This window comes from Sminthopsis crassicaudata, chromosome 3, assembly GCF_048593235.1.
Source record: "Sminthopsis crassicaudata isolate SCR6 chromosome 3, ASM4859323v1, whole genome shotgun sequence".
In the NCBI taxonomy this organism is placed as follows: domain Eukaryota; kingdom Metazoa; phylum Chordata; class Mammalia; order Dasyuromorphia; family Dasyuridae; genus Sminthopsis; species Sminthopsis crassicaudata.
Genome location: NC_133619.1, coordinates 260,764,086 through 260,787,717, shown reverse-complemented (window position 1 = coordinate 260,787,717; position 23,632 = coordinate 260,764,086). Strand labels below are relative to the sequence as shown.

Genomic DNA, 23,632 nt, shown 5'->3' with positions numbered 1-23,632 from the left:
AAGACCAAGCAATCCCGATTGGTTGCGAAATATAAAATAATCCTGGGAACACTGTGATTGAAAGGAAATTTAGTTTTTCTTACCAAAATATTTTCATTTGCTCCCTCCCTTCTCTATCTCTCCACCCCTCGTCTTTCCTCTTTCTTTCCTCTCCTTTTCTCTCCCCTAGCTCATTCTCCAATCGTCACTCTTCACCCCACCCATCCTGTTCTCTTTTTCCCCTCCTCTCTATCTGATTAAATGAGATGGGAGTGTGGGAGTGGTGGTTTTGAAGCTCTCCCTTTAAGAGGCAGCCTGCAGTGACGAATTCTTGAAATTGCCCTTGCAGGATGGCATTCCACTATAAATTCATTGTTCGACCTCCTCTCATCTTCACATTTCTCTCTTCTCTCCTTGCTTGTATCGACCAACTGGGGATAACAACAAAAATGAAAATACAGAGCCACGGGGGATAAAGTGAGGACATCTTGCCATCTCACCAAAAGCGATCTGGGTTTTCCTCAGTCACCTCAGGTTCTCAAGAGACCAAATGGATCCAACAAATTAAAAAGAAAGAACTGCTGGAGCTTAGTTCAGAAAGTGATCATTCTTGTCATCGATGATCCAGATCGGAAAAGAGATAGGGGAAAAGAGGAAAGGCTGAAAAGTTGTCTTTAGTCTGAATCTTATTTCTTGCTGTGCATCTGTTTGCTGTGTATGGCTTTGGGATTTTATGCTATCTTTACTTTTTTTTCTTATGCTGATTCTCCTCTTCCAGCTTTTCCTTAGCCAGAATCCAAACTTTTTTTTTTTTTTTTTAAGAAACCGGCAAAGAAAAGTTACACATTAGGACCTCATATCTGGCCATCCTTACGCTTTGTTGACAGCATTTTCTGCTTCCCTCCTTACACTTCATTCAACATTACAGACAACACATATGCACATATACATATGTATATGTTAAATATACATGTATGTATAGAAAGATGTAGCTATAATATATGTGTATAGATGTTTATTTTAATCCATGGTAATTTGTATTACTGCTTATTTTAAAAACCAAAAATCTCCCTCTCCTTCCAATTGTTTTTCTCCCTTATTCATCAATTCCGACTCTCTGAGAGAGCAATATGGTCTTGAAGTTGGTTTCTTTGCTCCTGTTGGCTTTCGAATTGCACTTTGCTTCTGCTGGAGTCCGGACTCCGCCAGCACCCAAAAACAGTCAAATCCATCAACTTTCACCAATTGCAGTAGAGACAGCAGAAGCTCATCTTCACTACCAACGGCAGAAGGAATTGCCGCAGGAGCAAGAACAGCAAAAGTCCCCTCAGCAGCCCCCCTACATTCCCCCTATCAACCGCAAGACTAGAGGTCTAGTGCAAAACATTGACCAACTTTACTCTGGAGGAGGTAAAGTGGGATACCTTTTATATGTAGAGGGCAAAAAATTTCTCTTGGATTTGGAGCAAGATGGATCAGTGGGCTTCCAGGAGTTTTTGTATCCTGATTCTGACCAGAGCAGTCATCAGGGGACATTGCCTCCATCTCAGCGCTACCAGGATCATTGCTTTTATCGAGGCACTGTGGACGGGAGTTCTAGCTCCCTGGCCCTTTTTAACCTCTGTGGGGGGATGAAGGGCTTCTTCGCTGTTAAACATACTCGTTATACCATAAAGCCGTTGTTCTTGGGGAAGAGGGAGGCTGAAGAGGGGAGGCTGTTTTGGGACCGGTCTCTTCGTTTGCTGCACGTTTTCATCCGAGAGCGCTTCAGTTTCAAAACACTGAAGGTTCGCAGCAGTTGCGAGACCCCCAGCTCTCCCAGGACAGGACATAGACAACCAGAAGCACTCCACACAGGGGATAATCTAACATCCCAGATCATGCCTTCTCCGCAGACCATTGCAGCATCAGCTTCCGAACCACAGAAGGGCTGGCGACGTCAGCGGCGCTCCATCTCCAGGGCCAGGCAGGTGGAGCTGCTGCTTGTGGCGGATGTATCTATGGCCAAGAAGTATGGCCGGGACTTGCAGCATTACCTGTTGACTTTGGCTTCCATCGCTTCTCGGCTTTACAGTCACCCAAGCATTGAGAACCACATCCGCCTAGTGGTGGTGAAGGTAGTGGTGCTGGATGACAAGGAGAAAGGGTTGGAGATAAACAAGAACGCGGCTACTACTCTCAAGAACTTTTGCAAGTGGCAACATCAACACAATCAATTGGGAGATGATCATGAGGAGCATTATGATGCAGCTATTCTCTTCACCCGGGAGGTAAGTTTGAAGTCAAACCAGGTCACCACCAAACAGATGATTATCCTCTGAACATCTGTACAGTAGTCTATCTAAGGTGTAATTTGCACAATATGCACTTGGGAAAGTTTGGGACGCTCTAGGGAGGATTAACAGAGAATCTGTGGTAGTTTACTGACTTCCTTCCCTCTCCCCCCATTAAAAAAAAAAAGTCAACTTGTTTTGAGACTTCATGGATTTTAATCTTATTTCATTAATGCATTAGATTTACAGCTAGAAACAAATAAATACTGATCTTGGACTAGACCTAGAAAATTTTGACTTAAAATAGCTGAGAAGGTAGAATTTACATTGGTAAAGATAATTTCCACATGCAGCAGTTCTCTGTACCAATGAGATCACTCATCTAATTAGCCTGATAACAATCATTAACTTGGGATCTCTTTCACACACTTTCTGGTCTGGGACCATCTGAAGAAATCTCAGTTATTGTAACATTTAGGGATAGATAGAGTTAATTCCTAATATAAATAATAGCTAGATCTATAGAGGCTGTATGCTATATGTATGCAAATATTTAGTTTGAATGGAAAGACATAAACATTTTAATCTTAAAATCTTTCTGCCAAGAAGCCAAGGGCAACTATTTGCCCACGTGATTGCATTAGCTTCATAATTTATATTTCTTAAGCTCTTTCATTTCTCTATACTTTTTTGCTTAATATCTGTCTCTCAATTAACATCTTATTATTTACTTCTGTAAATAAGTATCAAGAAAGGAAGCTGACCTCAAGAAGCTCCCATTCTGATGAAGGAGAGTACAAGAAAATAACAAGGTGTTTACAGATATAAGCACAATAGATAGATATAAAAGCACATTCCATAGAGGAAAGGATCTAATAGGGGGAAGAAGGACTCAGAAAGGAAATCTAAGACAGAGAAGTGAGAATGGAGAGCATTCCCAGATCAGGGGATACCTTTTGCTTTTTTGGAGAAGCAGCAGATTATAATTTGTAGAAATCTGGCTTCAGAATTTTAAAGATCTAGATTTCAAGGCCTAACTGAACAAATATTTGGCTATGACTCTGGGAAAGTTATTTAATCTTTCTGTACCCCAAGCAGTTCCCTATAAATTTCATGAATTACGGCTCCAAATTGGTAAAAGTATCCTTACTCTGAGTTCCCTACACTAAGGAAATATAACAGGTCTGGACCAAAAATAAAACAAAACAAACAAAACTGTTTTCTTCCCTGCTATCCTTTTTATACCTAGTGGTGAAGAAGTTTTAGTCCAATGCTGGCAGTTCAGAAACTTGGATTTTAATTTAGATCCTGAATCTAATGAGCATACATCTAACAACCTTGGACCTTGCTTTTCTTATATGTGGAATGATGGAATTGGTCTAGAGGGATTAAATTCCTATTCAAATATTACCTTATATGATTCTATCTATATATGACTCTATAGGAGTGACATGTCTCCAGTCTTATATAAATACTTATATGAATATTCTTAAACATACTGGAGAATCCAACATATGGTACCATTTATGCAGCTGTTGTCTCAGCTAAATATTTCCTGATAATAAGCCCTTCTCTTATTCAGTTAATATTTGTCTAATAAGAAAGCCAAATAAATGTGGGAGAATTGAGATGATTAAAGAGTTATTTAATAAACATTAAAAACCAGTGAAGAAATAAATATTCTGGGTATTCTAATGTTTAAAAAAACAATTTAATCATGTATCCATGTAATTTATGTTTGACCTCCTTTTAAAAAATATAGCTTATTTATATGGTTTTGATGTAGTAAGAGAGGGTTTTAGGAATTCCAATACTGAATGGGATTAATCTATATATCCTGTTTCATTTCAGAGTATCTTCTGTATTGAAGAATTATTTAACAAAAGTGTGTAATGAAATGTTCTTGATAAGAAAACTTTCTAGTGTCAATATGGTAGAGTAATTGGAATGCTGGACTTGGAGTTAGAAAAACTTGTATTCAAATTCTCCTTCAGATGCTTCCTAGTTCAGTGACTAAACAAACCTCAATTTCCGGAATTTTTTTCTCATTTCTAAAATGATGAAAGTGGCCTTAATAACCTCTGAATTCTAATCATGACTTTTTTCACTAGCTGTTTTACTTTGGTTATGCTACTTCATATCTCTGAGCCTAGATTTCCTCATCTTTGAAGAAGAGATTTGGACTAACTCTTTAAATCATCTTGCTCTTATAGTTCTTTGATTCTACAGTAAGAAAATGGGCTTTGGTTTTATTGGGTTAGAGGGAAAACAGCATGTAAACATATAAATGATATCAGAACTCTTCACTGGAAGAAAAATAATACAAAACTTCTTAATTAATTCACAATTTGCTAGAGATTCAGATTTTACATATATAAATTGATGATATTATTGATATTTGACATCAGATGAGAAGCGAGAATTGACTTATAAACACATTCTCTAAATGTCTGAGAAAAATGTCTGAAATGAGTTTTTTTTTTGTTATCATTTAAAAAAATAAATAATAACGAGTAAGGCACAGAAAAGAGAAAACTGAGTCATTCAGGAGGAAACTGAATGAAGTATTTCAGGACATTCAGAATCAGATAACTACTCCTCCCGAAGTCTCACTCTTCTGTTTTTATTTCTCACTTTCTTCTACTCTTTTCTATTCTCTCTTTTTATTCAGAAGACACTTCTGGTTTGAAAAGAAAGGCCTGATAAATTTGGAGTGAGGGATCACTGGTTGTTCAAGGGCTAAGCATAAATGCAAATTAAATGTAAACAAAGAGACAGGTGTTAAAGACAGCAATTTTAGATGAAAATGGATAACATATTTCTTTGTACACAATGAAAAATCTTTCCTTTAGTGAGACAATCCTCTGGAATTTCTTCTTGAAGGATATTAGTTTATGTAACCCTGCCATAGTAGTTCTATGGTTATCCTTTTGCAATAAAATATTTTGTCTTTTTCTAACTTGGGGTTCAAATTTAGGGAGGATTTGTTCACTCTTCTGGTATTTTAAAAAATAATTTATGATTTCTCATGAATTCTTTCTTTGCTATATTTTAAGAAGCCGCACTAAAGCTAAGTCAGTTTTCCTGTTGCTAAACTATTAAAGGCTATTGATTTTTATTTTGGGTTTCTTTTTGATTATCAAATTCAAATGTAACTTCCTTATTAATATTTTTAAGAAAAAATATTTAGGCTTTGAAATTTTTTAAAAATTATCATGCTAACTGAAAATGAGTAGATTGATACATATTTTTGACTCTTTGACTCTAATTGACTCTATATGCTGTTTTATTTTTTGAAACAGTGAAAGAACACATTTTAAAAGATGAAAGCATGAAAATATAACAATTTTTTAGGATTCTTGACATTTTCAATTTGACTTTAATAATTATTGAAACAATATACTGTATTTATCCACAAGAGAAAAATTATATCAGTCCTTACTAAGCAAAAGCATACTTTTAGGAGGAAATTGGTTTTCTGGAATTTATTTACTATGTAATATGGCAAAAAAATTCAAAAACCACATATACTTATTTGAAAACCACATTCAAACTACTGATGAGTTCAGTTTGTATGTGGTTTAATTTTAGTTAAGAATTGAGAAAAATATCCAAAGCATTACTAAAGCTTCCTTTAGTGGGGGGGGGGGGGGCAGTGAGAGAATGTAAGGTGTAAGAAGATTGGCAAGGTGTGTGTATGGGGCAAGTTATAAGCGACTTTTAATGTCAAAGGATTTTGTACCCTGGAAATAATAGGAAGTCACTGTAGTTTATGGGGAGGGTTAACATGGTGAGACTTACTTCAGGAAAATCACTTTGTCAGCTCAATGGAGGATGGGCTGTTGTGTGGAGAGACCTGTGACAGATATTGTGACCAGCAAACTATTGTAGCTGTCCAAGTGTAAGCTCCTGAAAGCTTACACCTAGATAGTGATTGTATCAGAGGGGGAAAAGAGGGTGCATTAGAGAAATGTTGTAGAGGGAAAAATCAATAGATCTTTGTGATAAATTAGATGGGAAGCTGATAGAGGAGTCCAGGATGACATCTAGATTGAGAGCCTGGGTACTGGAAGGATGGTGGTGTTTTCAGCAGTTTGGAAGTGGGGAGGGTTTGGGGGAGGGAAAATGAATTCAGTTTTGGAAATAGTGAACTGAAGATATTTACTTGACTTCTAGGTGGAGATGTATAGTAGATAGTTGAATCTGCAAGAGTGGCGTTTAACAGAGAAGTTCAGATTGTATGATCAGATTTGAAAATCATCAGCATGAAGATGTTATTTGAATCTTTGGGAACTAATGAAATCACCAGGAAGAGAAGTCTAGGATAGAGCTCTGTGGGACATGCATTGGTTAGCAGGCATGACCTGGATGAAGATTCAGCAAAGAATCTTGAGAAGGAGTGAACATATTAGTAAGAAGAAGCAGAGAGAGTAATGTACAAAAAATCTATAAAGAAGAGAGTATCAAGAAGAAGAAATTGATTGAGAATGCTAAAGGCTGAAGAGAAGTCAAGGAGGATTAGAATAGAGAAAAGGCCACTGGATTTGGAAATCAGATCATTGGAGTGAGTGATTTCCATTAAATGACAAGATTGGAATTATAGAGATGAGGAAAATGAGAGGAAAATAAATCAAAGTATGTACTATAGTTGGTCTTCTCAAAGGATTAAATCACAAAATGAAGAACTATGGAATGATAGCAGAAATAGAATGATCATATAAGGGACATGTTTTTTTGTTTTGTTTTGTTTTGTTTTTTGAGGATGCAAAAGATATGGATATATTTAGAGGTAGTAGGGAAGTAGTTAGCAGAGACTGATTATAAGTGAGAGAATGGGGATACCAGAGTGGATGAACTGTGGGAAGGGAAGGGATAGGATGGTATCATTTATGTGATTTATGTATGTAGAAGGTTTGCCTTTCCAAGGAGAAGGAGCACTTCTTCATGTGAGATAGAGGGGAAGGAGAAAATAGTAGCAGAAAGCCTTGAGTAATATGAAATGAGGGGAGAAGAGAGAGCCCTCAATGAATGGCATCAAATTTTTAAAAAAGTAAAATACAAGGTAAATGTCTTATTTAAAGGGGGGACGGGAGAGAGCAATGGGATGTTTGAAAAAGGTTGTATAGCAGTTAAGTACATAGTTTGATGGGTTGTAAATACTGCTTGAATTTTATAATTACAGATTTCTTCTAAATGATTGTTTTTCCAGCATGAAACAGAATTTGAGATTATATTTTCTATGCTTGTTTATTAGCTGGAATGACTGAATTTTCTGTCATTATGTTAACAAGAATGAAGATTAGCAATTAATCTATTAAACTAGCACATTTTACTACTCTGAATGTTTTCTTTCTTAAATAGTATGTTTTGCTAAAATACATATCACTTTTGCCCTAAAAAACCCAAAAACATGTTTTCTTTAAAATCAAATTTTGCCTTCCAGAATCACTTCTTTGTTCTTGGTTTCCACTCCCATAGTATGTCATCCATTGTTCTTTAGAAGCAAAATATCTATCTATTCTATTTACAAACAGAAAATTATTTGTCTTTTCTCACCCTACAAATTCTAATGGATACTTTATCAAAAACGATTTGTATGCTATAGATATTGTAAACCAAGCCTCTTAAGTAAGAGATTAAGTATGATAAAAAATTAATTCACATTCATTTAAGTTTTTATGTTCAAAGCTCATCTGGGTCTAAAGTGAACCTTATCATGTGGTTACAACCTCCATTTTGATCTCAAATTTAAAAAAAAACACACAAAAAATTGTAAACATATTAACTAGTCATAGTTGAGAGTTTAAGGCTGAATTGTTAACATTTTATGAAACAATATAATTCCCCAAAGAAAAGAATTTTTAATATACATTTTTGTTTTGTTTCACTATTAAATTTTCCTAACAGTTATATTTTTTTCTTCATCCAATTTTCTTCTCTAGAGTATTTTATAATTTCAATGTGGTTTTCTTTATTCATATTTTTAAGATAACTATTAATTTTACCTAAAAATTTTCAATGAATTCTTTTGTTGCACTATTGGTCTAAAAATTCAGATGGCAGCTCCAGTATTATTATTGGCAAATAGAATAAATATTATGATCTTTTTATGATACTTAACACTATGCTATATAATTTTAATTGGATTAAACTACATCCAATAGAATCAGAATTTGACTATTTTTTAAAAAAAAATTATTTAAGTTTTATTGAGGAGTCCAGATCTGTTATTTCATTAGTATTCCAAAAGTATCCATATGGAACCCTTCCACTGATGCAAATTGTTTGCTTTTCTGTAAACCTAGAACTTTAAAGAGCTGTCTGAAGCATTGAGAAGTTAAGTAATGTGCCTATAATCACAGAAATCAAGATTTGAATACAGGTCTTCTGACTTTATCCACTATCCTCTTATGTAAATCTTATAACAAACAATACACCACACTAAAAAGTCAGTCTTAGAGCAAAAATCCTGGCCAAGTAGGAAGTTTATGGAGAATGTTGTATAAGGATTAGAAAAATCTATCTCTAGCCCTAATAATGCTATGAAAATGAACCAAAGAAAAATTGTTTTGTGACCACAAATCATAGCAGATCTCCAACTCAGTCTATAGATAGGATATGTGTCAGGAATAAGATGTCAGTACATCTTTTGTATTAGTAGTTATTTTCAGTAATATTATTTTTCCCCCTGAGGCATTTGGGGTTAAGTGACTTGCCCAGGGTCACACAGCTAGGAAGTGTTAAGTGTCTGAGTTCACATTTGAACTCGGGTCCTCCAGACTTCAGGGAAGTCTATCCACTGTGCCACTGTCAGACAAGACAGAAGGGATAAAAAACTGGATAGAGAACTCAAAAATTCCGATACTTGGTTTTGGACCTGTGGGAAAAAATAATTTAACCTCTCAGAGTTTCTAGGAAACTCCTTAACACAAGCCTACATCCAATGTATTTCTAAATTGTTTATGAATAGTTAACATTTTATTTTTATGAAGCTTTGCAAGTTATACTTTAAAAAAGATAAAAGCAAGAAGGAAAATAGAATAGATACTATTTTAAATTTTATCAGTTCGACTTTAACACTGCACTATATATTCATTTGCATGTAGAAATATTTTATACCGTAAGTTTGTTCTTTGACTATAAATTGAAAAACAATTGTGTATCTTCATTGATGGAGGGAGTCTTGTCATCTGGATTTCCCTATACTGATGAAACCTCAGATGCATGAGTAATGATAACAATAATTATGTAACACATTTGTTTGACACATTAAAGCTTATAAAACATTTCCTTAAATATCTTTATTAGATAGGTATATCTGATGATATTGTTGTCATTTCTAGAGGGATTGTACTATATAATTCTGGTCTAAATGAACACTATATTGAATAGGGCCTTCATAAGATTGGAATTCTTCCGACATACATGGTTTGGTTTCAACATGTTATAAAACAAAGATGATCACCAGTTAAAACACTGGTAATTTGCAATGTTGTAACTAATTGCTAATCAGTTGTTTAAATAATTAAGAATATTTTGGTACCTTTAAAATTGATTTATTTTTATTGTCATAATAATACAAGAATTGCTGACCTTAACTAGTTATCCTTCATCACCAACATGTAAGATTAAATTATTTTGTAGGGTAATGTCAAACATTCTAAAATAATGAGCTGTTATTAAATTTTAGGGAATGCTACAGAACAACTATATCTTCATGATTGATTGCTCGGTGATTTTAGTGTAAGGAAATGATCCTTCACTTATTTGGGCCAAGTACTTAACATTCCAGAGAAACAATTGCTAAGTTGTCTGACTTTGAGTAGTGATATGGCAATTTACATGGGATGAACTGTAGAACTTTGAAATGAATGTAGCATGCAGTTTTCATAAATGATTTGTGTATGAAATATTAGAGAACTTTTAGGTTAATAACTGGAGAAATATGGGCATAAATATTTCTATGATTATGGGACAAATGTATTTTATCTGATTAAAAACAGACTCTAAGAATTTAGTTTTTAAGATAAAGTGAAGTTGCAGAGAAGATCCAGCTGCAGATTGCTGGAGGTGAAAGGACAGATTTAAGAACATTGTGCTAAATGAGAATGTAACTTTTCCTCTGGCCTGTCATTTGTTGGGCAGTTTGGTCAGTGAGAGGATAGAGGGTTTCCTATTTCCATGTAAAGAAAGAATAGAGAAAAATGTTTTTTACTCTCTATTTTGACTTGTTGCTGAGAAGACAAAGATGAAGAGAACAAGAACAACTCACAAGGGACCCAGAAAAAGTAATAGCTACATGGCTACCCCTACTGGAAATCCCTTTGACATCTATCTGTATTGGGTGTAAGTCAGGTGAGTGAATAACCCACAAGAGAGAACCCAAGAAGAGAATGAATCTGGAAATATATGGAGGGGAAGTCTATACTATGTTCAATATATAAATATGTGTAAATATATACATATATATTTACACATATATATTTATATGTATATTAGCCAAAAACCACAAAAAGTTAAAGCTGTAAGGAACCTTAGGTGTAATGTAATCTAGTATTCTTATTTTATATATGAAAAATGTAAGGGTAAGAAATGTCTTGTTTAAGGTCACACATCCTATTAGTGGCAGAATTGACCAGAACATAGGCTTTCTGATTTCCAAACTAGTGCATTCTATGTCCACTATACAATATTGCCTCATTATTATTTCAGAATACCATATTAATGCAATTCAGTTCAACCAACATTTATTAAGCAACTACTGTGGATAAAGCACTGGACTCAGTATTGAGAGAACACAAAGGTAAGAAAGCAGAGTTCCTGACTTCAAATAGCTTATAATTTTGTAAAGGAGAGAAAGAATATAACTTTGAATTCCAAAAACATGTCTGAGGGCTTCAAAAAACTTGTAATTTTGAAGTTGTTCTGGGCTAGCTGTGACTCAAACAAGACCCCTAGTCTTTTAAGTTAAATATTAAGTATCTATTATGTTTCAGGTATAGTATTATGAGCTCTCCATAAATGGTAATCATTTGCTTTTATTTTAAAATTTCCCAGATTTTAAATTTTTAGGAGGCCCCCTCTTAGTGTGAGTAGTTTCCATTATTTACAATATTTTCCATATTGACATCAGTTTAATAAAAGCATATGGTAATATTTAAGCAATGTTACATTTATAATGTAATTCCTGAATATTTTACAGATCACTAAAAATACTACTGTACAATTTAGTACCTTTGTTTATAGTACTGGAAAGGATCTTAAATGTCACCTAATTCAATTCCCATTTTCATCCCTTTAAGAAATTGAAAAAAAGGAATTAATCACTTGACCAAAGGCAACCCTGTATGAGAATCAAGTAATCTTCTGATTTCAAAGCCAGTCCTGTTTCTACCACTTTAAAATAGTAGAACATTAAAAGAGATTCTACTCAAAATAAAAATATAGCAATTAAAAATCTATTATTTAAAAATTATCACATTAATATGATTGTGATTTAGAACTTTATATATGTACAGACTGAGTTTTGACTGCTACTGCTGATTTCTAACATTTCCTTTCCTTTAAGATTCATATTTTAGTAGTTACTTCTGTTCTCCCCCTCCCCTAATTTGGAGACAAGACTTTTTTAACTGATGTTTTGACTGAATAAAAGAGCATATTATTTATTTACAAATATCACCCACTTAATGGTTCCTTATGAAATTGCAACTTCCTTTACAAATGGTCATTCACTTAATTGTTTATAGATACACATGTAGAATAAATAAGGTTGGATTTTTTTTTCTAATCTCCTAGGATATTTACATTCTAAGATACATTGTAGTTTGTACCTGTAGTGATAAATCCTTTGAAAAATTGATTAGATTGAATACAAAGTTGAATGTAGGGGCTGTTCCAAAATGATATCTAACTATTCTAGATTTTAATGAAAGCATGCATTATGTATTTACTGATGTTATTATTGTAAAATGGAAAGTACAATTTAAGGTATTTCCTTATTTATTTATTTTGATTAATTAATTAATTTTATTTTTTCCAGTTACACATGAAAACACTTTTTCGGTTATATATTTACATTCATTTTTTAAAATACATTTTCCATATGAATCATGTTGAGAGAAAAAAAATCAGAACAAAAGGGAAAACTATGAGAAAAAAAGATTAAAATAATGGCATTTTCCATCTGAAGTTTATTGGGATTGGCTTGAATCACTGACCCATGGAGAAGAATCAAGTCTGTCATAGTTGATAATCACACAATTCTGTGTACAATGCTTTCTTGGTTCTGCTTGCTTCACTCAGTATCAGTTCATGTAAATCTTTCTAGACCTTTCTAAACTCATCCTGTTCATCATTTTTATAGAACAATAATCCATTATTTTCATATATCATAACTTATTTAGCTTTTCAATGGGCATGTCCTAATTTTCCAATTCTTAATATAATTTTAAAAATATTATTGAACCTCGTTATATAACTTCTGTGCTTCAGTAGCCCAGAATAGTTTTGAAATCATGATAGTCCTAGACTGTCCTTGGAAAATTGCCATGAAGGAACAGGTGACATTTACATTTATCCATTTATGCTATTTAGGAGACCAAGTAACTAAACATAGTGGCTTTTCCTGCATGTAAATTGATTTTAATGATTACTTTTTTTTTCTTCCCTTCAGGATTTATGTGGACATCATTCATGTGATACTCTTGGAATGGCAGATGTTGGAACCATATGCTCTCCTGAACGCAGCTGTGCAGTGATTGAGGATGATGGCCTCCATGCAGCTTTTACAGTTGCTCATGAAATTGGTATGCATTGCCTTTTAAGATCATTTGCCAAATCAAACACTTGCAACAGCTGCATTAGGACCCAAAAACACTTTATAATTAATTCCAGATTTTCCCTGGGTCAGTTATACACTTGTAGATTATAGCTATGTGTATGTGTTATCTTTTTGATAAGGGAGCAGAAGAGAGAGGAAGGCAGACAGTAGATATTTCTTTTTTTGAAAATATCATTTTAAATGAGTAGTCAAAGGGAGAAGCCAATTGTTCTAAATTTTTTTATAACATCAAAATGTACTACTTTCAGATATAATTTAGAAGTTTACTATAACATATTCTCATAAATACGTTTCTTAATGATTTCATCAAAACTCATATTAAACCACTTCTTCATATAATCAGAAAGGGCAACAAAAACTTTGTCATAGATAATGACCGGTAATTATGTTGCTGAAGTTAAAAACTTGTCATACCTTGTTTCCTTATAAAAGAAGTGAGTGAAATTAAACAATCTAAAACAAATTTTGATTTCAAATATCATCCGCTTGATTATTTGCTATTATGGATAAATAACTTTCAAAAAAAATCTATGACAAGAATATTTTTTTACTGAAAGCACAATGAATAAGTCAATAAAATAAACTTCTGTCCATTAACACTATTGCCAATTTATTTGTTTTCATAAGCTACTAATGATGATAAACATTTGAGTTTAGCTGATGACTGGAATATTGAAGGCTTCAGACACTTACTTTGTCTTTTTCTTTGTCATGAGGGCAAAATTATTTATGTTGTTTGTGTTTTCCTTTTTTTCACTGTATATATGAAAATTTTAAAATGAAAAGTTAATCATAAAATCCAAGACTTAGAAATGAAATGTGACTGGTTATAAATTATTTTCTTATTTTAGTCTCAAAAATATAATTTTCTGGGTTCCCCTTATTCATGATGAATTTTTTTTTCTATTTAGATTGTTTATACAATTATAACATGTCATGGTATGTGGTTGAAGGGCTGCAAAACCCCATTCTTTGTCAATTTGCTATGCTGTTTTCCAACAGTTTTATTGAAAAGTTACTTCCCCAAGATTTTTTGTTCTTGAGTTTATAAAATGTTAGACTGTAAATCACTTACACTTTTCCTAATAGGTCTTGTTTATCTAATTTCTTCCATTGACTAACTTTTCTATTTCTTTTTTTAAATTAAATTAATTTAGTATTCCCAGTTACATTTTAAATAATTTTAAACATTCATTTAAAAATTTTTGAGTTCTAAATTCTTTCCTTTCCTTCTTCCCCACTAAATATTTTCATAATAGTCATGTGAAAGAAAACATGGAGAAAAAAATTATCAAGAAAAAAAATTTAAAGAATGTTTTAATCTGTATTCAGTTACCATCAATTCTTTCTCTGGGAATGGATAGCATTGTTCATGCTAAGTCCTTCAGATTGTTTTAGATCATTGTACTTATGAGAATAGCTAAGTCATTGATAGCTGATCATCTTACAATATTGCTGTAACTTTGTACACAGTATATTTCACTTTACTTTAGCTAATGTTAAGTCTTTTCCAGGTTTTTTCTGAGAGTATACTGCACATCATTTCTTACAGCATAATAACATTCCATCATAATCACAAACCATAATTTGTCGAGCCATTCTCCAGTTGATGGGTGTCCCCTCAATTTCCAATTTTTTGCTCACAGAAAAAAGATGCTATAAATCTTTTTGTACATATAGGTCCTTTTTCTGTTTTAAAATATCTTTTGTGATACAGACCTAGTAGTGGTATTACTAGATCAAATAATATGCATGGTTTTGTAGTACTTTGGGCATAGTTCCAAATTGCTCTACAATTGCATCAATTCACAATTCCACCAATAGTGCATTAATGTCTCATTTTTCCCCACATCCCCTCTATCATTTATTATTTTCCTTTTCTGTTCTAATCTAATAAGTATAAAGTAGTACCGCAGAATTGTCTTAATTTTCATTTCTTCAATTAATAGTGATTTAAGGCATTTAAAAAATATGGCTATAAATAGCTTTAATTACTTCATCTGAAAACTTCATATCTTTTGATCATTTATGAAGTAGAGAATGACTCATTTTTGTAAATATAACTCAGTTCTCTATATACATGGAAAGTGAGGTATTTACCAGAAAAAACAACAGTAAATGAGACCTTTGTTAGAGAAACTCAATTTTTTTTCACAGTTACTGTTTTTTCCTCTATCATATTCCTCTTCCACCAAATTGATTATATTCTTTCTCTCTTTTTACACCATCCTTTTTCAAAAGTATTTTGCTTCTGAGTACCTCCTCCCCAATTCTATCCTCCCTTCTATCACCTCTCCTTCTCTTATCCCTTTATCCTCTTATTTTCCTATAGAACAAGACAGATTTCTATACCCAGTTGACTGTGTATGTTATTCTCTCTTTGGGCCAATTCCTTTGAGAGTAAGGTTTACTAATTCACCCTTACCTTCCTCTTTTCCCCTCTGTAAAAGCCTTGTTATAATTCATTCCATTCCACTTCTTCTTTTCCATTTCTCCAAGTTTATTTCTCTCTCACCTCTTACTTTTTATTATTTTAGATATTTTTCTTGATAATCAACTCACACCTGTGTTCTCTGCCTATATGTACTTCTAATTGTCCAAATAATGAGAAAATTCTTTATGAGTTACAAGTATCATCCTCCCATATAGGAATGCAAAAATTTAACCTTATTAAATCCCTTTGGTTCCCTTTTCCTGTTTACTTTTTTATGCTTCTCTTGGAGCTTATATTTGAAAGTCAATTAAAAAAAATTCAGCTTTGGTCTTTTCATCAAGAATGCTTGAAAGTCCTTGTTTCATTGAATTTCCACTTTTTTCTTTGAAGGATTGTATTCAGTTTTTCTGAGTAGGTTATTTTTGGTTGTAATCCTTGCTCCTTGGTACTCCAGAATATTATATTCCAAGCCTTCTTATCTTTTAATGTAGAAGCTTTTAACTCTTGTTTTATTCTGACTGTTGCTCCATGATACTTGAATAAAAAAGAAGAGTTTCTTTTTGACTGCTTGCAATATTTTCTTCTTGAACTGGAAGTCTGAAATTTGACTATAATATTCCAAGGAGTTTTTATTTAGGATTTATTTCAGCAGCTGATGGGTGGATTCTTTCAATTTTTATTTTACCTGCTCGTTCTAGAATATCAGGGCAGTTTTCCTTGATAATTTCTTAAAAGATGATGTCTAAGTTCTTTTTTTAAAATCATGGCTTTTAGGTAGTCCAATAATTTTAAAATTAGCTTTCCTAGAACTGTTTTCCAGTTCAGTTGTTTTTTCAATGAAATATTTCACATTGTCTTCTATTTTTTTTGTTTTGTTTTATTGTTTCTTGATTTCTCATAAAGTCATTAGCTTTCCTCTGCTCAATTCTAATTTTTAAGAAATTATTTTCTTTAGTGTGCTTTTTGTAACTCTTTTTCCATTTGGTCAATTCTGTTTTTTAAGGTGCTTTTTTTTTTTTTCTTCAGTGAATTTTTGTGTCTCTTTTTTTCATTTGCTCACTTCTTTTTAAAGTATTCTTTTCCTCATAGGCCTTTTATATCTCCTTTATCATTTGGCTTAGTCAGTTTATTAAGTTGCTATTTTCTTCAGTATTTTTAATTTTTCTATTTCTTACCTGGTTCTAAGAAATGACAAATAATCCTTCAATTAGCAAACTATCACTTGTTAAAAGATGAAAATTATTGTATTTTGTAAATATAAGGAAGGGTAGTGACATTAGTTGAATCATAGCAGTTCAGAGTAAATGTGTCAAACTTCACCCACTCTTCCAGTAGTACTTAGCAGAGCTATAGAATAAATTTGTCTGATCATGGTGAAAGTAGCATAGGCATGAGAGAAAGTTATTCATTCTAACCCAAATATGATGTGAGTATAGAGGAATTTCCACTCAGTTTGTTTTTTAAGAAAAGATAGATATTGGGGCAGCTAGATGGCACCGTGGATAGAGCACCAGTCCCGAAGTCAGTAGGACTTGAATTCAAATCTGGACTCAGACACTTAATACTTTCTAGCTTTGTGACCCTGGGCAAGTCACTTAACCCCAATTACTTCAGGAAAAAAAAAAGAAAAGAAAAGAAAAAAAAAGAAAGAAAAAAGAAAAAATAGATGTTTATTATGTATATATAATTGTGATTCTAATTCACAAAATAGTACCATTTAGTGTGTGTGTGTGTGTGTGTGTGTGTGTATGCACAGTGTGTATGTGTATATATATATATATATATGTATATATATATATATATGTACATACAACATAGATGTATGAATACCATTAAATATATATACCATTAAATTATTTAGTATATGTATATATAAATATAAAATGCTCATTTAGCCCATAAAATTCTGTTAACACGAGTATTATTTAATACTCCCATTTTACAGGAGAGGAAACTGAGACTGAGAAAGGTTAAGTAACTTGCTTAGGGTCATATGCTATGGCAATATTCAAATTCAAGTCTTCCTGACTTCAAATCTGGGGTTTTATTCACTGTACCATGTAGCTGCCTGATGAGACTTAAAATAACCTGAGGTATGGGATGGCTTCAAATAGTGGAAACATCATTTTGCCCTGCTTGTCAGGGAAAAGCAGCCTAGCTTTAATGGCTTAGTGACTTCTAGTTAGGATGTGACTGAGAGCATGAATGTCTGGAAAGGAGAGTCCCCTTTCCCATTTAAGATGTGTACTCCTGCATATAATGGATGTTGTGAAGCAGGAAAATGTTACTTGATATTTGCTCGGTTTTTCTATTTATATAATTAAATTTTGCTTTAAATTCATGAATAATTTGATTTATCTGTTGAAACAGAACATTATATGAATTTGAATACTCTCTTATTGGAATCATAGTGCAGTGTTTTGTTTTGTTTTATTTGTGGAGAAAGAGATCATATTGTGAGGACCCTGTAATAATATTACACATAATAATCTAATCTGAATCATAATACCCATTACCTCTCCTAGCAAAGACAGCTAGATCCTAGGACTCCACTTTTACTGGTATAACTTTTTCTTTTCTTTTCTCTCACAGTCAGGGATGTTGTGGGAATCATCTTCTTTAATATTCTTTTGTGTCCTCCATTTTAGAATAAATTATTTTAATCCATGTTACCTTCTCATCGTTATTCCACATGATCTTGTTTTGCTTGTTTTCTTTCTGAGATTCTTCTTTAAATTTCTTCTGTGTTTTAAATGACTAAAAACAGGTATGCTATTATGTCTAGAGTAAGTATGATATTAAGGCTATAGTAGATTTGTCAATTCCTTGTAACATGAAAATATTAAATAATTTTTAAAATTTTTATTGCATTCAAGTCTAAATCAACATAAGTTTTATGTATTTTACATATAATATACACAACACTTATGCCAAAGACCCACTATGGGTCAGGAGAGATCAGTTAACTCTCCAACAACCAAGATGGTATATTTTCTTTGAAGGGCTCTGAATACTTTCTTTACTCTCTTAATTGGCACATTGCTATATCTTTAAACTATTTAATATGAGATGAATATACTGAATTCCTAATTGGCTAATGCTGCTCCATGTCTCTGACAATCATATCTAGCTTGGTATTGATCAAAATGGAGGTCCAGAGATAATTGCTTCTCAATACTTCAATTTAGGTTTATATACATAGTATTTGAACTTTATTGATAGCCCAATTCAAAGCCAAGGACTATAGTTTTATACTGAGTTTTGTTAATAAATCTTTGATCAGAAAATTCATTAGATTTCTGGTTACATTCATGCTTCAAGTACAAGATTGTTACCAAGTATTTTAGGCTAATTATGAATAGATAGAACAAAGGGTTTACTCAGTTGCATAGGGGTCAACATTGCTTTGTGAATGAAGCAATTAACAACATGTTTAGAAATCTGTTCATACTCCTATTTCCAGTGAACTCCAAATGGTACTGAAAGAGTCAGACCTTTTTTGTCTTTCTGCTATTGCTTCTTCCCAATTACATGTTGATAAACATGATGAAGTGTCATAGCAAAGACCACAAAATTCTTCATATTTTTTTGTAGCAACTACACCCTCAAAAATATTGTTCTTTAAGGTTCTTTGGATATAAGCAAATAATCTTTCTCTGGATCAATACACTCTATTAAGACACTGATGCAAATACCAGAAAGAAACTTTGCCAAACCAGCATATGCTAATTGACAGTTTCAGATCAGCTTCTTCTAGCCAACCAAACACTTTGATTAGTTTTTCCTCATGTTCTTCCAAGGTCTTTCAATAGACAATGGGAACTTCTGGCTGATATGGTTGCCTGAATGAAGACAGATGATATGACTCCCACATACCAACTCCAAGAAAAGCCTGAAATTCACGCCAGATCGATTAATGAGTAAGATATATATTGAAAAACTCTAATCCAAAACTGTACAAAAAAGTCAGTCAGAAGCTATTGGGCAAAAGAAAAGGGTGCCACAGCAAAGACAGTGTCAGCATAGGCAAACAAGACTAGCCTATATTGTGGCCAATGCTATCCCAAAGACTCTGCAAGATTTTATGACTAGAGGGAGCAAAAGCAGAGGGATCCCTGAGAAAGCCCCAAAGGGTGGATCTTGAAAGCTCAGACAACAATCAAAGCTATATGGGCATCTCAGGTTCCCAGTACATATGAAGCCCCTGGCCATTTGTACTAAGATATTGTAGAAGATCCTGAAGATCCAATGATCTGAACCTCAAAGATCTAGAAGGGATTAACTTTGGGAGTGAAAATTAATACATAACCCAGGGGAACCCAAGGTGAGACCAATAGGACCAGCAAGCCCATCCAAAGTTCAGTAGGGGGTGGATCCCCATCTTGATAAAAAGCCTCAATTTAGAGGCTAAAGCAAGAAAACACCAAATGGTGTGAACAAATTGTTTTTGATGTTGAGACCCTTAAATCAAAATGGGGGGGGGATCAACAACTTATGATAACAGCAAAAAATACTAGTACAGAACCAAAAAATTTTAAAGAAAGAAAATATTAAGACAACTGATTTTTTTAAATTGGTTCAGAAAATAATTCGTCAAGAAGAAATAATTTTGAAAGTACTGGATTTCTGAAAACAATTTTTTTTTTTAAAAGCTATATATTTTATTTCAAGAAATAACCAATGAAAACTGTTCAGGTTTATTAAAAACAAAAAGCAAAGTGAATGTAGAGAGAATTTGTTGATTATTTTCACTTTTTAAAAATAAAAGGAAAGGAGAAAAACTGGCAATGTAGAAGCCAAAGTCCAGAGGCCTCATGTCAAAAAAAAAAAATTGCTACAGTCCCAGAATGAAGCAGTTTGAGTAACAAGAAATCACAGTAAGTATCACATTACTTTGGACAGAACTGGTGGAATTTGCAGTGAATGAGAGGAGATCTTGGAATACAATAGAAAGCCAAAAGATGTATGCTCACAATCATAAATAACCAACCTGTAAAGCTGATTGTGTGTATGTGTGTATGTGCACATATATGTACATGTAAAAAAAAAAAAAGACCTTTAATAGAGTAAAAGACATTCAACATTTCTGACAAAAAAAAAAGACCAGAGCTGAATAAGACATTGAAATAAAAACTCAGGAGTCAAGAGAATCCATCAAGGTACATTTATTTGAGAAATTGGTAAGGGTGGTATGATGACATAATGTTAACATTCAGATAAACAAAGAAGGAAGAAATGTTCCTTCAAAAGATATCAAAAGAGGTAAACACTGAAAGCAGAATACCTGGGATGGATATATGATCAATGTAAAAACCAGCCACATTTTCAGAAGCCCTTTGACAGAGAAGAAAAAGACTCAAGGTGTAGAAAGAGAAATATATTTTTGATTATAGCTTCTATATATATTTGTTATAAGTTATTTTCTTTCTTTCACCTTTTTTTTGAAAGGAAGAAATTTAAGGATATGAAAAAATTAGACTTGATGCCGGCAAAAAGAGAGCAATTAAAGTATACATTTTTTAAATCCACAGAAAGGAAAAGAAGGAATTCAAAGGGAAACACAAACAGGACAGGTTTGAAAGTAATATATGGAATCCTTATATAAGTTTTAAAAAGGAATTATTAAGAAATGAAGATGCACGGTCTCATACCCAATCTTTTTTTGTGTTAGTCTATGTGCATAGAAATGCTTCATAATGAAAGCAAAGTCAAAAATATAAGCTTTTAGTAAATGTGTCAGGCACTAAAGATAAAAAGAAAGGCCAGAATAAAAATCCCTTCCTTTAAGGAGCTTGCCATATAGAAGAGGGAGACAATATGCAAACAATTGCATACAACAAAGATATGTACAAGATAAATTGTAGATAATCTTAAGGAGGATGAGTAAAGACTTTTTGCAGAAAATAAGGTTTTAATTAGGACTTTAGGGAATCTAGGAAAAGAAATGAGAAGAAAAAATATTCAGGCATAGAGGAGAGTCAATACAATTGCAATCAATTGATGAACTCTCTTCTGAGAAAAAACAAATAGACCAGTGTTTAAATCATAGAATAGGCAGGTGAGAGATCAGGAGTAAGTAGACTGAAATGAGAGAAGGGGGTCAAGTTATCAAATGATTGGAACGCCAATCATAGGATTTTATATTTGATCCTAGAAGCAGTGGGTTATTTATTGAATAGACTTGAATCTATTCAATTGAAAGACTTGAATAAAGGAAGCCAATCAAAAGACTATTGTAATAGTCAATGTATAATGTGATAAGAATCTGTATCATAAGTGAATATGTGAATGAAGAGAAAAGACACATATTAATCTGCTTCAAAGCTAGACATGGTAGTATTTGGCAACAGATTGGATTGAGGACTGAGTAGGAATAAACCATAGAGGATAAAAGTATCACATCATAACCTTGGGAGGCTGGTAGTACTGTGAATAATAACTGGAAGTAGAGGGGGGAAGGAGACTTGGGGAGGGAAAAGTTAGAGTTCTGTTTTGAACATGTCAAGTTTAAGATGTCTTTGGGACATTCAGTTTGAGATATCAAATAAGCAGTTGGTGGTGCAGGCTGGAAGTTGAGTTGGATAAATAGATTTGAGAATAATCTACATAGAAATATTAATTGAATCTATGGAAACTGATGAGCTCACTGAGCAAAACAGTATAAAGGTGGAAGAGAAAAGGGTCTGAGAGCTTCGGGTTGTGTTTTGTTTTAAATGCTTACTACTGTGAATGGCTTTCTGGAGAGGGGTGAAAGAAGAGACATATTTGGAATTGAAGATGATAAGGAAACAAAAATAATCAATAAAAATAAGATTTTTTAAAAAAGGAAATAATAGTTGGCAAGCTGACAAATACTCGATTTTTATCATTACAATTTTACCCACTAGAAAACCTGTTATCTAGAGCCTACTATGTATCTTTGGCTGCACATGACCAGGGGAAGATGCAGCCAAGGAAACTTAAAAGACTCTCACAATCCTGCTTTCCCTCCTCTGGATAACATTCAATACTCTTCCTAATATCTGATGTCCAAAATTCAATATCCTTCCTAATATCTGATACTTAGAACTAAACAAAATATATAATTACTGGTAGTCTAATGTTGCATTAATTATTTTGGCTACCATAAGCCTTCACAATCCACCTGCAATTTATGCTTATTACACATTAATCTCCTTTATACACTCTTTTTCTTGGTAAACTGGACCACTTGCTTTCCACCAGCCATAACATTTAATTTCTATCCTTGAGTCTTTATACAGATTCTTACCCATACTTACAGCAAGGAATAATAGTACTGAAAAAGTAGATAAGGGTCAGATTATGAAAGGCTTTAAAAAGTCAAAAGTAGAATTTTATATTGTTCCTAGAATAATAAGGAGCCACTAGAGTTTATTGAATGGGGGGAAAAGGTGACATAATATCTGCATTTTAGGAAGATAAATATAGCTGAATGGAAAGAGAATAAATCAGGGAAGCTAATTAGAAGATTACTGAAATAGTCTAGGAGTAAGGTGACGAGGATCTGCAGCAGCAGGGCAGTTGACAGTATCAGAAGAAATAGGGAATATATGTAAGAGACTGAAAAAACATTTTTAATATAATGAGATCATTTAAATACACCAGCACTGCTAATAGGTCATGTTTCCCACCACTTTCTCCATAAGTAACTGAAATGTCTTTGGTACCTTTGAGATTCCTTGAGGCATATTTTTTAAATGAGAGAACCAGATTAGGCAGATAAAGTTGTCTTTGTCTTCTGCCCTTAAGATGTTGTAGGACTATATAAGTCCAGTACTGGAAAGCATTGTCTGCAAAGTACTTGATTCAAACAGATCCTGAATCATGGCACATTGTACTGGTACATTCTAGTTGTTCAGGCTTCATTAAACTTCTTTAGTAAAACCATTGAGGTAGGACACATGGACTTTTCAACTCTGATGCTGCCATTTATTAACTGTTTCAAAGGATTTCTGAGGTCTTTTGTATTAGAGTTTTTGTATCTTGCTTCAAATTGTTTGTTCCTCACATATAGTGAATAGGACATTGGATTTGAAGTGGGAAAGATATAGATTCAAATCCTGCCTCAAACTCTAGCTATAT

The 23,632-nt window shown here is 33.1% G+C and overlaps 1 protein-coding gene across 2 annotated transcripts in view; it reads left to right on the top strand.

Moving 5' to 3' along the window:
* ADAMTS5 (ADAM metallopeptidase with thrombospondin type 1 motif 5) overlaps window positions 1-23,632 on the top strand; it is a 76,040-nt gene that overhangs the window by 411 nt on the left and 51,997 nt on the right. The window contains exons 2-3 of one of the 2 annotated variants that reach the window (XM_074300608.1): window positions 329-2,249; window positions 12,928-13,060. In XM_074300608.1, the coding sequence (XP_074156709.1) occupies window positions 1,110-2,249; window positions 12,928-13,060 (1,273 nt within the window). In that variant the 5' untranslated portion in view covers window positions 329-1,109. Of the gene's footprint in view, window positions 1-19; window positions 2,250-12,927; window positions 13,061-23,632 lie in introns of those variants that run through there. The other variant, XM_074300607.1, reaches the window with a different exon arrangement.